This window comes from Anopheles ziemanni, chromosome 2, assembly GCF_943734765.1.
Source record: "Anopheles ziemanni chromosome 2, idAnoZiCoDA_A2_x.2, whole genome shotgun sequence".
NCBI classification, from domain to species: domain Eukaryota; kingdom Metazoa; phylum Arthropoda; class Insecta; order Diptera; family Culicidae; genus Anopheles; species Anopheles ziemanni.
In genome coordinates, this window is record NC_080705.1 from 20950331 (window position 1) to 20964357 (window position 14027).

Consider the following 14027-nt stretch of genomic DNA (forward strand, 5'->3'; position numbering starts at 1 on the left):
ACACCAACACAAATCATAAACGGCGACATCCTTTTCTATCGATTTCATTCTTATTCACTTTATGCTACGAGGACGTGTTTTCCATTCGTGCTAGGTCCCACAACAAAACGAAAATGGTTGAAGTTCTATCGCAACACCAACAACCCGCTGTCAAGACTGTCTCGCGCCTGGAAATCTGCACCGTTCTGGAGCTTCCCGATGTCTATTGGTTGCGGGTTGATTGTAACCTGTTTTTACGTTCCTTGCTACAGCACTTATTTCATGTTGTGACGCTCGAGTAAAAAGAAAGCTCCGAACTTTCTGCCACAAAGAACTTAGAACACACCAGTAAATAATTATGTTGAACGTTGAAAAACAGCACGACGCGTCTTTGACCAGGTGGAATGAGACGTCGTCTAGTCGGGAAACAAGCAGCTTGTACCTTATGGTTGTTAGGTAGGCACGTGCACTACTGATTCGATTGCAAACGTTTTCGATACTATCACACCTTTTTTCAGTTATTCTTATGTTAAAATCATCAAATCAAAGCGCACACTAGTTTTGTGTTTTCTAACAACGTTACGACGGACTACAAACACGTCCGACCGAGTCGACAGCACAACTGAAACTGTCAGACTTAGTGTTGGCAGAATCGCGATTTGGAAGACTTGAAGATTCGATCCCTAGATGGATTCCAAAGATTTGAATCCCATCTGAAATCCATCTGATGGATTAGATTGGCATTCGAATCACATTTGATTTGTTTGAGACTCGATTTGATTTGGCTCTGACTTGATTACAATCTATTTGAATTTGATTTGAGTCGAATTTGATGGGGATTCAGATAAGAATAAACAATTTCCAGACCGGTATTGATTTCATGGATTGGGATTCGGATTTAGGAATTCGATGTACCCACCACTAGAACGAAGCAGCAGAGTGCCAACAAGCTTAAAAAACCTTGGTCAAAGCTTGGTTGTTATTTTGTGCTGAAATAACAATTCGATATCGCTAAACCGATTTGTATATGTACCCTCTCAAATGAAGAGTCATTTCTAGACACTGTGTAGCAAAGGATCTTTCTGTTTTTTTTTTCTAGTTTTACAGAAAAGTTGTGAGGTGCAAAAGAGACAGCATTCTACCGGAACTAGGTACATAAGGCTCGATTACTAATTTAGGCTAACATTTGCAATCCTCTCAAGTTCTCTCAAGTAAATCTGATCTGGAATTAAACAGCTCCCTGGAAGCGAATAGCGATAACGATCCTGATGGTTCTGAAGACCATTTGCAGAATTGAAATCGCCTTTGGATCCATTCAACAATTGATTGTCTAATTGATACTTTAACAAACGATATGAATCATAGGCGAGCACGCATGATACGCATGGTTCGAATCTCAGAATGGATTTGAGTCGAAAGATTAGAGTCCCTGGATTTAATCTTCCCATCACTACTGCGAATCGACTACGTTTATATTCCAGAAACTTCAGAACTGTCAGATTGAAATATTCCAAACTAGTTTGAAACGCATGGAGAGATAAAAAAAATATTTCAAAAGCGTTTTTTACAATTTTTATATGTTACAGTCGCTAAACCTATTGCTATTATAGCTCAAATGACAATTACGAGTCGCTTGATGATCGGATCACAAGAAAAGCTTCGACTAATCTTTAAAAACTAACATACAAACGAGTTTGAAAGTTTCGTAAATTTTTACAGTGTTTATCATTCTACATTGATTGAATTCTGTTGTTTGTTTAAATATACCGTTACGGCTAAAAGGCCCGAGCCTCATATTGGATATAAAGACAAAAATTAAAAGAGATGTCATATTATTGTTGTCCTCTCGGTACATGTCGAAGCGAGGATGATAGCGCAAATCATAGAAAGTGTTTATTTCGATGCGATGTACTTGCGTTGGTCATTGGCAAGTAGTTTTTGGCAAAAGTTTCAAAAAAGTTTATGCTATACAACCTATGGACAAGCTTTGTGATATCAAGTATCCTTCATTTGATACTGTAGTTCTTTGGAGTCAATCCCAAGATAAGACATTATTCCATATTCCTTTGATATTTTCGCAAACATTTATACAGAAATGCAAGCATGTACAGAAACAGCCTGCAAAAAAAAACCAACACATTATAGAGATAATCACAAACTACAAAACTAATAGAAACACACAAGCCTGTACTGTATCAGGTAACATTAAAACTCGGTAGGCTTATTTTGTTATAAAGACATGTATTGTTAAAAAACCCTCAACCAAAGTTTTGAAATTTTTCATTCAACTTTAATCAACAAGAAGCAAACACGTTTCTAATTTAACGACGAATTCAAACATACCGTCTCTGAGGGTAGCTTTTACCATCAAGCTTAGCAGGGTTTAGCGAGTGAAGAAAAGAAATCTCTTCGCGTTCGTCGATTACCACAGCCACTTCGAATGCTCCGAAAAAGGCTAGCAGCTTCAACCGGCTTCTAGCCCAAGACACCGCGAAGATTTCGATCGCGCGGCCAGTCACTCGAGAGCTTCCAACTGGTGAGGTTCGTCGTTTCGTGTATCATTTAGCTCTTGCGTGTGGTACGAACGATCCACTCGCGATCGCAACCCTCGTTCCGGTCGCGAATGGTGTAGAGTGTTTTCTTCTTGCCTTTCCATCGCCGGTCAGTAGTGTTTGATCCAACAGCTCAGGGCCACCGACTTCCTCCTCTGCTGCTACTCCAGATCGATCCTCGACACGACCCCAAGACAATCCGCGCAGGGTTGGTGGTGCATTACCGTGAGCTTGTGTTTGTGTGTATGTCTGTGTCCGGTAACGTCACATGTGGACGGCGTTTATTTGGGTATCGCGCGACCGTGTGCAATAAAGAAAATCGTTTCACCTGCTCCACCGCGAAGACTACGCGTGGCGCCCACCTTGGAGTCTCGGGCGCGTCGGGTTAGTAGTCGTAGCGGATCTCGCGCGCACCGTACGGCACGAAATCGAAATTCCGCAGTGAGAAAGTTTTGTTATTTTTTCCACGAGCGCGCGCACGCGCTTCCCGTCTCTTTCGTTTCATACCGGATCGCTCTGGAGACCGGGCGATCAAACGCGGCTCGGCTCTTCAATTGCGCCCGAAAAAAAGCTGAAAAACGGTGATGAAAAATAAGGTGCCCCCGGTACGAGAAACCGATAAAAAGTGTTATCAAGTGAGTGATTTTCAACAGCTACCCTCCTACCTGGTCAATCAAGTGCGATCAAGAAATATCGAAGAGAGAAAATAAATAAACCGACCGAGAAAAGTTTTAAGTGTTCGAGTGTCTGTGTGGTGTCCTTGTTTTCCGGCCAAAACCGGAGCAGCGCAATTTTCAGGCCAAAAGCCATTTTTCCCGGTGGGTGAAAGAAATGATTTGTGAACGGGTGTGAGCCGCTGCATGTTTTGGCTTTTTTAATTTTTGGACTTGGCCATTTTCCAAGCGCCGAAAATTGAACGCACACAACGCAGAAGACATCGAGTGCAAACTAGCCGCGAAATGATGAAACGATCACTAATTGGATTACGTGCGAGGCAGCACCAGCACCAGCATCAACAGGCCGCCCTGCTGATCCTGCTGGCATTTGGCGCCGTTTCGTGTAAGTGAAGATCGTCGACATACAAGTGCGGTATTTCGCGATCACTTCGGGTTTCTTCCTTCCCCCTAAAAAATCGGCTTGAATTAAGCTCGCGAAATCTGCCTCACTCATCCCAAGCGGTTGCTCATCTTACTCAATTTGCAACCGCAAGTCGATGAAAGTGTGCGGAAAATACACTCGGGTGCTCGCTTCGAAAAAGGTCAAATCAAAACGATCGTTTCTCGTCTGCGTGTTATGACTTAATCCTTCCACCGTAACCAGCACCACGTGTTGTGCCGTCTCGTGGTGGGCCTAAGGTGCGCAGAGAAAACCACATCGAACGTAGCCAAGGGTCCCGGGGTGATTATGTGTGTGTGTGCCACTCTAAGTGAGCGTACAACTGCTGCAATTGCGTTCAACGATGTCGTGATGCCGACGGTGCGCGCAATAATGAAAACGAAAGGGAAAAAGATCTACACCCAAACCTGTTTTCCCCGGACTCGGAGCGGAAATCGAGCGAATGGCAAAACGTAATTCATGCACCACTGCGGTGCAACCTTTTCCGTTTTCCCCTTCGCTTCGGTTTCCTTTCCAAGCTGGTTTCTGTCGTTTGATTTTTTTTTCTGCTCGCAAAATCACTTTAAAACCTGCTTGGAAAAAGGCGTAATTTTCCGACAACACTGTCAACGTAAGGGCAGCGATCGCATGCCATCGATACGGGTTGGAAAGCGATCGATTTGTCTACGTCAATTACATACTTTTCTTTTGAGGCCGTAGCACCAACTCCGATGGATTTTCCGAACGGAAGGAACGCTTTGGCAGGAGGCGAGTGGAGGAGGGCGAGCGAAACAAGAAAAACATACATAATTTTCTTCCGCTCATGCAATGTGCTCGGGTACTTCAAACGAGTTGCACGATTGTGCAATGTGGCATTGCGCAGTGGTGATCGTGATTTGAGGAAAAGTTTGCCGAGGCGACTTTGGGAAATTGTTCGATCCACTTTTGGTTCGATCTTTAATCGTTTGATAATTGTTTGATAAGTGTTTTATTATGGCGTTGCTGGCAATTCGGACCTGCAAGTCTGGAGTAATTGATTTCGTAAAGTAAATCATGTTTTAATTAATAAAAAACAAAATTATTTGATGGGAAAGTGAAAAATATATGTTTTTCAGTGCTAGTTTACTAACGAGAAAACAAATCAAATGTTTGGTTGTGTTCAACAACTTGCCTAAAATCGTTCAAAATCTTCTTTTGAAGCGCTAGGAAAAGTCGAATAAACCATCGCTCGAAAATAAAACACTCAATCTTAAAATAAAATTTATAATTTGAATTTCTCAACAAAACGACATGTTTTTCGAACACTAAATAGGGAAATTTCTTTTCCCAAATCCATCCGGCGGTGTATGAAGAGATCACAGGACTTTCAATTAACAGCCCATAATATCAATTTAGAAATCATCTTTCACTCCCGTCTTGGACAACCAACACCCGAACCATGTTGTATGAAAGCGCTACCGCACCGTAATACTTCACGATGTGAATTAGACAATATTTTAACCTTTTGTAATCCATCAGCACAAGGCCCCGACGGGCGTTCGGTGGGGTTTAATTTGATTAGCGCCCCGACGATGCTGTCCCTGCTCGTTGGCGCCCCCCTTTCCGCATCGGCTTTGGCTCCAATACGCAGATGAGCGGCCGTTTACCAATGCTAATACGTTTTCACTTTCACACAGCTTGCCGGCTGCTTGCGGCATCTTCTTGCGGGTCCCGGGAAGGAAACCCCGAATGTGTCGGCCAGTTGATACACATCGCGGCCGCCTTGGGCAACGGATGGCTATCTGGAAATCAAAGGGCATCGGAGACGCTAGTGCGTCGACTGCCGACCGACACCGGGGCTCGTTATCGAACGTCTTAATGGACCGATCGCCCCGGATGATCGCATCGTATTAACCCTTAATGTTGTGGTTGCCCAAAACGTTGTCTGATTGATTGGTGTCAATTTTTCTCAAAGCGACGCACGATTGGACAACAACACCCGAAGAGGCTGAAAGGTTGAAGGTTTGGTGCGTAATTTACATAACAGGTCGATACCGAACGGTTCGAGGGAAAACCGTTGTTAACCTCATCAGGCGATCGTTAATGGTTTATTTTACAACGCGGGACATCATTAGGGGAGTTTTGGACAGGCAGGCTGTGAGTTTATAACGTCTGTTGATAAGTGAATAAATTAGATTCATTAGCAGCCAGATGATAAAACTTAACTCATAAAATTATTTTTATAGCAAAACCAAAATGGGATTTTCTAATCGCTTAAGCAGTGCATTTATATCTGAGCATGTTAACAATTGTATCTCATACTTCACTCATTCACTTGCATGTTGCAATTGTAAAACGAAAAGGCCAATGCCGTTTTAATTCATTGTGATCATTTCCCACTGAACCATGTGTGGATATGCTTTACCTATACTCATGTCTAAAGAAATTAATACTTTTCCCACTGAAACACAACAATTCAACATGTTTGATGTTCAACTGGTGATGGTGAATAAACTTGACGAAGTAGATTGCGTGCGATCGGTATAAACTGGTGGTTGCAAATGAAGACATAATGAAAATCTTTATCTTCGTCGAACGTGTGAGAATCTTATAGTGGCATGCAAAAATGCGTACGCGTACTTAAATGTTCCCCACGTTTTACGATGCAACGAATCGGTGGGGATGCCCTGTTGGCCTTTCGGGAAACCATTCGGTTCAATAACATGCTCGAACGCGAACGACATTGACACCGTTCGCACGCGAGGGAAAATTTCGCGCCGGCTATTTAGTGGATGGCCACACCAGCATGATAATGATCATCGTAACCATCATCATAATCATCATCATCATCACCTGTACCATGATGGCCGACGCCGAAGTGGAGATGTAACCCCATTGCCGGCACGAAGGAGCCTTTTTTTGCCTGTTGTTTGGGCGTGTGATCTGGTTTAAACATTTTCCCATCGTTCGTTCGAGCGTGTTCGAGCGGTGAAACGAGTGCAATGAAAATTTAACAAAAAACGGTGACCCACAAGGGGCGAGGTCCAAACGAAAGGCGAACGGTTTTTACAAGGTCGACCTCTTGGGCTTGACCGCGTACCTTTTTGGTAGCAATTTTGCTTCGCTTCCAGACGGTCGATGAACTGGTAGTTATGGTATGAATTGTACAACATAATTATTGGAGAGGGTATGATCTCACCAAATTTATTATCACTTTTAAAGAGACCTCTTTTGCGTCATTAAAAGGGAATTCTTGTATTTACTAAAAAACATTTGTACATATGTAATCTGTAGAAATAGTTTTACCAAACCCATTAGCTAACGCCTTCGTTAATCTACTTAGTGTTGCTGTTGTTCACTATCCTATGATGCAAAACACCGTTTACTTTCAACGTGCTGCTAATGGACCGTCATAAATAACGACATTTAAAGTAAACCCTTCTTTAGCAGCCTTGGAGTCAAAGCCGAGATGCAAAAAGTGTGATGAACAAACTCCATTGCAGCCCGTTGACACACTTTGGCAAAGTGCATTGGTGGGAGCATTTGCATAGCGCACCTTAAGTGCAATGGAAGGAGATTGCTGATTGCATTAGAGACTCTCTTGCTCGAGTGTTAGTGAGTGGTTGAGAAACATGCGCTTCATTTCGCCATCGTTCCATAAAAAGTTGGATGACACGAAGCAATAATCGTCAAGGGAAAAGGTGTGATTTTGTTGCAGGCAACATGTTGAGCTGTAGTATATTATGTTGCTTTTCAAAAAAGAAACTAAACGTTGCAGACATAAATGAATTTTAGCATGCAAAATAATGTTAATCAACTTTGAGTTCAAATAGCGCAAAATTTCAATTAATGTTTCATTACATCTTTTTGCAAAGTCAATGTTACACTGTTTTCAGGGCCAATTCGTCGGCATCAAGCTGCTCTTTGTTGGTAGTAGGCAGTGAATTGCACGCGCAAGGTTTTTGTTTGGCATCGTTAGGAACCAGTTTGGGTTTGTTAAGTTTAACTTTGCCATTATCGGTAGCAACATTGGCGCGACGAGAAAATGTCGCGTTGTTGTCGCGTCAATGTTGTTACCGATAATGGCAAAGTTAAACTTAACAAACCCAAAGTGCTTTCTAACGAAACCAAACAAAAACCGTGCGCGTGCAATTGACTGCCTACTACCAACAAAGAGCAGCTTGATGCCGACGAATTGGCCCTGAAAACAGTGTATTATCATAGTGAATGTACAAATTAAAAAGCACTACGGAGAAGGCCACTATTGCTTTTCTCTTTCTTATTTAAATGCTCGTTTCCAAACAAATGGCATACCAACGTTGAAAGGTAATCGACATCCCTCCACCGGAAGGGGAATGAATCGAATCGATCGTAAACGTTTGACAGCTGGCGATCAACTGCCAAAACATGGGCCTCCCGTTGTTTGCCTGCAAATCAAATCAGTTTCGCGACCAATCAATTAGTTTTCACTTTTAACGATTTTATTATTGTGTGCAGCGGGTAAAAAGAAAACAAAAACTAACCCCCCTTTCTTTTACCCTAGCATGCTCATCGATCACATAAAGATCGTGTGGGTTTCGTGCACAATGCTTCAGTGCTTTCGGAAGTGGTCCAAAAATAGCGGAAAAAACGCTTTTGCCTGTTGTTGCTGTTGTTGCTGTGTAGAGAGGTACGATACTTCATGCACTGCATCGCGAAAATACGAAACGAATGTGAGTAGACCCAACCCCCAACCCCCTCCACTCCGGTCCCCCAACAAACCCGATTCGTTGTTTGGCAGCGAGCGCAGCTAAACCGAAAACGGGTTCCTCGCCTAGTCCGACTCTAGTCGCTCATTGAAGCCTTTTGATATGCAAGCGACGACGGCTGACCGCCAACCGCCGGACCAAGACAGCGCGTTTCGAACCGGATTGACGTTCGCCCGCCAAGGTCTTTCAGTCCCCATGGCAATTGTGAATCGATTTGCTTACTCCTCTGAACTGGGGTGGTGCAAAAAAAACAACCTTTAAGAAAAACCTCTCTGCCCCTCTGTTTAACGCGTGCCGCTCTCTGGGGGCAGTGGTGTGTGTCCTTTTACATGCTTTATGCGCCAGGGTTGCAAGGAGAAACAGGTTTTTTCCTACCTTCATGCGTAGATCGCTTACGTAAAGCAAAGAAGCAATAAGAAAAATTGCCTCCTTTCGAGACTCCTGAAGCAGTTAGAGTCACTCGATCATGGAAACGGTTCGATTGGCTCATTGTTCAGATCACATTCTATCAATAGGGCATTCATTTTTTACGATATCACACTACTGTTAGCAGTAGGATAGAAAAAAGTGATGATTGGTGCTATAAAAAACAAATGCAAAACTGGAAAGGTTTCTTTTCCGTTGGTTCGACCGGTTTGAACAGACGATAATTGACGAAAATGGTGTACGCATTACCGAATCTTTACAAACCATTAATTTTCACGCCCGTCTAGACAAATTCACCTTTCTCGAAACCGCCGGTCCTCGGGGCAACTTAACGTCATTATTAGAGGATGATGTTATTGATGGCGATGATGAGCATCTTTGACGTGTCTGTTAGAGTTTTGGTGCAAAAAAAATTAAGGGTAGGGAGTTTTCTACTCGGTTATCATTGTTTGTGTAGTAGAAATAGAGCCTTTTTACCTTCATTTAACTTCATTAAGTATTTTTTATGTTATGAATACGATAATAGAGAGAACTTACTTATAGAGATATAAAATGTCAGCTCTAAACTGGCCTTAATACTGTTGAAAAACTTAAAGAAACAAAACTCAAAGGGAAATATACTGATATTTTGCTAGCTTATTCCCATGCCTTCCTTGAATTGGACGATTAAATTTCCATAAATCAGTACTATGGGCACATAATTTGAGGGGAACCCATAAATTGGTAGCTTTCCTTTGCCCAACAAAAACCCGGGAAAATCAATATGCTTGCCGCGTGGAAAAGAAAACAACTGCAAATCAAACATTCGTGAACTAAACACAATGTAACAGCCAGGATGGGAAAGGAAAAGGGGGAACATTAGTGTGTTGTATAATTTAATCAAAACCTCATTTTTTCCTCCCCATATTTCCCACAACACTCACTCATTTTCTTTCCCGCTCGTCCCAGCGCAAAACGCCGCAGTTCCAGCCGGTTAAACGCAGCGGCGCGTACATAGCAATTCGTCTATTTAAATCTTCATTTATTTGTCCATGCGTAATTCCTCCATGACTCATCTTTTTTTCTCTTTCTTTCCTTCTTTCTTTCTTTATTTCTTTATTTTTTTCCTTTTTCATCTTTCTCTGCCCGTCCCCAACCCACCGATCATTCCTGCCCGGCGGTCCTGCGGCTTCCAGTTACAAATGCGTTCATCGTGCCGGAGGAGCTGCCATCGATACTTTCCCTGGTGTATTCCAACATTCCACCGATCAAGAAAGGTAAGTTGTGCTGCGCAGCGGAAGTCGGTGGGTGTCCGGTTTTTGTTTCTTTTCGGACCGGAATGCAAATACAGTTTCGGGCCGTCGCCGCCGCCGCCGGTCGTCCAAATTATATAATTTTGATCAATCTCTATCAATCTCTTGTTCGTTCTCTCCCGCTCTTTCTGCCTGTTTGGTTTTGTTTTTTCTTTTTCGCGTGGTGGTGAGTGTGAAAACCCACGGGAATCTGGGTTGATGGAGATTCAAGCCGGGATGCGATCCGGCAGGCGTTGGCCAGCATTCGATCGATGCCGTTATTTCGATTCCGGCTGCCAGGTTCCCAATTTCGTAACGTTCAACAAACTCGAGAACAGAGGAAAAAAATGTTAGTGGCCTCAGTTTCGCCGGTGATCCCGGTATCCCGGTCAGTAAGGCTTTCCTCGTACGGTCAGTTCCGCATGGTTGTTGTGCGTGCGACCGGAATAACATTCCTACGTAAAAACGTAAAAGCGTGGGATGGGTTATTGATTGAGATTTCAAAACAAATCAAAACAAATAAAGCAAACCAAAATGACGATATTTTGGGGTTTCCATAAATATTAGGCTGGGAAAAAGTTGTATCTACGAACCGGAAGTATAATTTGAATATGTGATCGTAATGAATTTGGGTTTTTACGTTCGGATTCCGTGTATATCTAAATTTAATTTGAAATAATTCATTCATTTTACATGTCATTTTGGAAGTTATAATATTCACTATCACCATAAAATCAAAAAATCTCCCAATTTTGCGTTGCCGTATTTGTGTGTGACTCATGCGAATCTTATAAAAGTGTGTAGTGGCTTTTGTTTCGGGATAACCTGACATTCAGCTGGAGTTCACCAAAGATCGCAAAATTCAGGAAACTTTCACCATCCAGCAGGAACATCGAAATGATTTTAGGGTGAAATTAATTTGCAAAATTGTTCTTTGTGTTAATGTTACGTAACATTGTTTTTATTATTTGCGATTCGTTGAACGATTCGGTCCTATTGTTTCATAATAATATTTGGAATAGAAAGGCTATTTAATTTGATTTCCAGGATTCAAATGGGTTAAGCTAAACGGCTCATCCTGTGGCCCCTTGTCCTAGGCTTATTTATTCCAATAAATATTGATTTACTGCACACAAATTGATGCCGCCAACCAAGTCTAGTATAATGCAAACACTCTAACCTTCCCTTTTCATCCTCTAATTCGGGCGAATGCTGAAAGATGGATAATCTGTTTGCTTCTCAAAAATTAAGAAGCAAACTAAACGGCCGGCCCCAAAACTGGCAGGGGGTCGCTCCGGTGCACTCGCCGTGGACACAAAAACCGCCAAACAAAATGCTAATCACAGCGAGGGGTGAGATTTTATTCGGCCAAGCGTTTGGTGAGGCTCGTCCAGCCTTGAGGACTCGGGCGGTGACCATAATCGCCGAAGACGATGAATATGGCGCACCCGAACGATGGGACAACTTTCCCTTTCTGTTTGCATCCGCCGGGCGCACATCCGGACGCCGTCGATCGGTGTATGGGTGAGAGAAAGATAGAGAGAGAGAGAGATGAGAGCGGACAGGGACGGAAATCCGTGTCACAAGGCGACGCAAATAAACATCAATTGAGTTGCGCGCGCGGGTAGCGCATGCCGCATCGTGTAAACATTATTTACAGTGGAGTGCACGATAATAGCGGACCATCGGGTTGCATCGGTCCGTCGCGTTTGTGGCTGGAGTACGTGTTCGAGTGCTGTTAACACAAATTACGCACGGATTGGTTTTTTTCTTCTCTCGCGTTAGAAATTGTGGTGGAGGACAGATTTCACAACCATACGAAAAAGCCGCCATGAAAGAAAAGAAGGATTATAATTATTGCAAAAGATTTCGTTAAATATACTAAAACCATCGCTGCTACTATCTAGTACTACAGCCATTTATAGTTAAAATATTAGCTAGCAACGATTTCACACGAGCGCCACGCTGTTTGAAAATTGCGAAAACCATAATTGGCAACAAACGATCGCGTCGGCATTACGGCATCGTTGCATGCCGTGCCGATCGTCAATACTCATCTTTTCTCGATGGCACGATCACATCAAGTGATGCCTTCCAAATGGGGTGGGGAACATCATAATTGAGCCTAGGGCACTTGCTCACTGCGTCCACTCGTCTGTTCGTCTTCAGTAGTACGCGATGAAAGTTGGTCGGTACTTACACTTCCTCCAGGACCCACTCAATGGATCGTGCTCGATCGTCGATTATCGTTACCGGATGCCGATCCGGCGATTAAGCCGCACCGACGAACATTGTGTTTGCTGGGCGATGGAATGATGGGTTTGATGGCATTAGACAGCGAAGACGGTTACTGCGATGTTCAATCGACTTGGGTGGGATTGCACTCAAGTGTTTGTCTTGTTTTTTCTCTTGAAAGTTTTATTTCGTCAAGTAAAAAGGTTGATCCGTAATCGATCCAATGAAGAAAGAACGATGATTTATCCAAGTAACCAGATTTTTTTAAATTTACAAAACCCAAGACGACTAGATTCATTATGAAACTTTAGTCAACCTTACAGTTGAGGGTTAAGTAGCGTGAGAGGAATAAAGTCACCGGTTTACTTTCAATCTTCGTTCTGGCCTTCAAGCTTGATGCTAGCCGGACATCGTTTCGCCATTGAGTTCAAGGTACGCCGAAGGTTTACTCTTGAGCCGTTGATTCGATTATTTTTTGTTCCTTTTTTTCTACGACTACTTAGGCTACCATAAATTGGTTATTCTTTTCTTGCTTTAAGCAAGCAAAACGCTTGATGTCACGTGTAGTGTCGCTTCTCTGCTCCAACCTGCACGATTTCTCTTCCGTTTGCCACTTAGTTAAACACTTTTTTTTCCATTTTCATTAACGTTTTTTTCTCGTTTCTCGTTTTTAGGAACCGACTCAAGGATAGGTTTTGGCTTTCGGCTGGGCGAACACGCTGATTTTCAAGTGCAGCTTGAACTTGGGCCGCAGCTCAACACGCGACCGATAGGTGAATGTCGTCGTACGATCGTTAAGTTTCACTACTTACATGTTTGCATGTTTACGTTACAGGAACGGCAGCCGGGAGCAGCAAACGATACGTGGACAATGGCGAGTACAGCAACTCCATTAAGGTGAGCGTGATATGCTGGACGCAGAATTTTTTTTCCTATAAGTTTAAAGCTATCGTTTCTTTGTTTTTTTAGAGCCCAACCCGTGGAGGAGGAAGTTCGTGGTTGCAGGCGTGGTCGAAGCAGACGAAACAGCGCCAACAGTTCAACAAGGACAAACTGCGGGATTCGCTGATGCCACCGGCACCGATAATGAACGAGGGTGCCTACAACCAGCTCCAGCAGCTGTACGAGATGAACAAGCAGCGTGAATACGAGGACACGATCGGCACGTTACCGGCGGAGGTGCTCGAATCGCGCATCAACCAGCTGAAGGCACTGCGAGGTGAACCGATTACGCCCTTCAAACCGATGCCGGGCACCGTCGACCAACGGTCCGGTGGTGGTGGACATGGAGGGAAATCTTTCCCCCCGGAGGAGGCTGCTCCATCGGCAGATTCCTCTTCGGTTGCCTCCAGCACGAACGTGATCGTGGTAACGTCCGATCCGGAGCCTTCGACGACCGTGCTGGCCACATCCGCGCCGACGGAGGTTTCCTCAGCTGCAACCGAAAGTGAACGACCCGAACCCACTGCCAGCACCTCGTCGGCACCGGTAACCGTCGATGGTGGTCGAAGGAATGTACGGCGACGAACCAATCGACCGGTGAGCAAACGGGACAAGGAACGCATCACGGCCCAGCTGTCCGATGTGTCGTTGGATTGAGAGTTCCTTGGCGGCAGTGCCCAGACGCCCAGTGTATTATAGTGTTGCGGTAATGAGATCCAGTAGAAACCAGTGTAACCCTTCGGACAAAAAGCAAAAAAAAGAAACAAAGGGACAGAAGGACTCACAAGGTTGTAAATAGT

General features: G+C 43.7%; 1 protein-coding gene across 1 annotated transcript; it reads left to right on the forward strand.

Annotated features, from left to right (window-relative positions):
• The first annotated feature begins 3490 nt into the window (after window positions 1-3490).
• Window positions 3491-13884, forward strand: LOC131293158 (uncharacterized). Its single transcript, XM_058321237.1, has 5 exons — window positions 3491-3590; window positions 9955-10035; window positions 12960-13058; window positions 13121-13182; window positions 13255-13884. The coding sequence occupies exons 1-5, from the start codon at window positions 3491-3493 to the stop codon at window positions 13882-13884; spliced, it is 972 nt and encodes a 323-aa protein (XP_058177220.1).
• The last annotated feature ends 143 nt before the right edge of the window (window positions 13885-14027 follow it).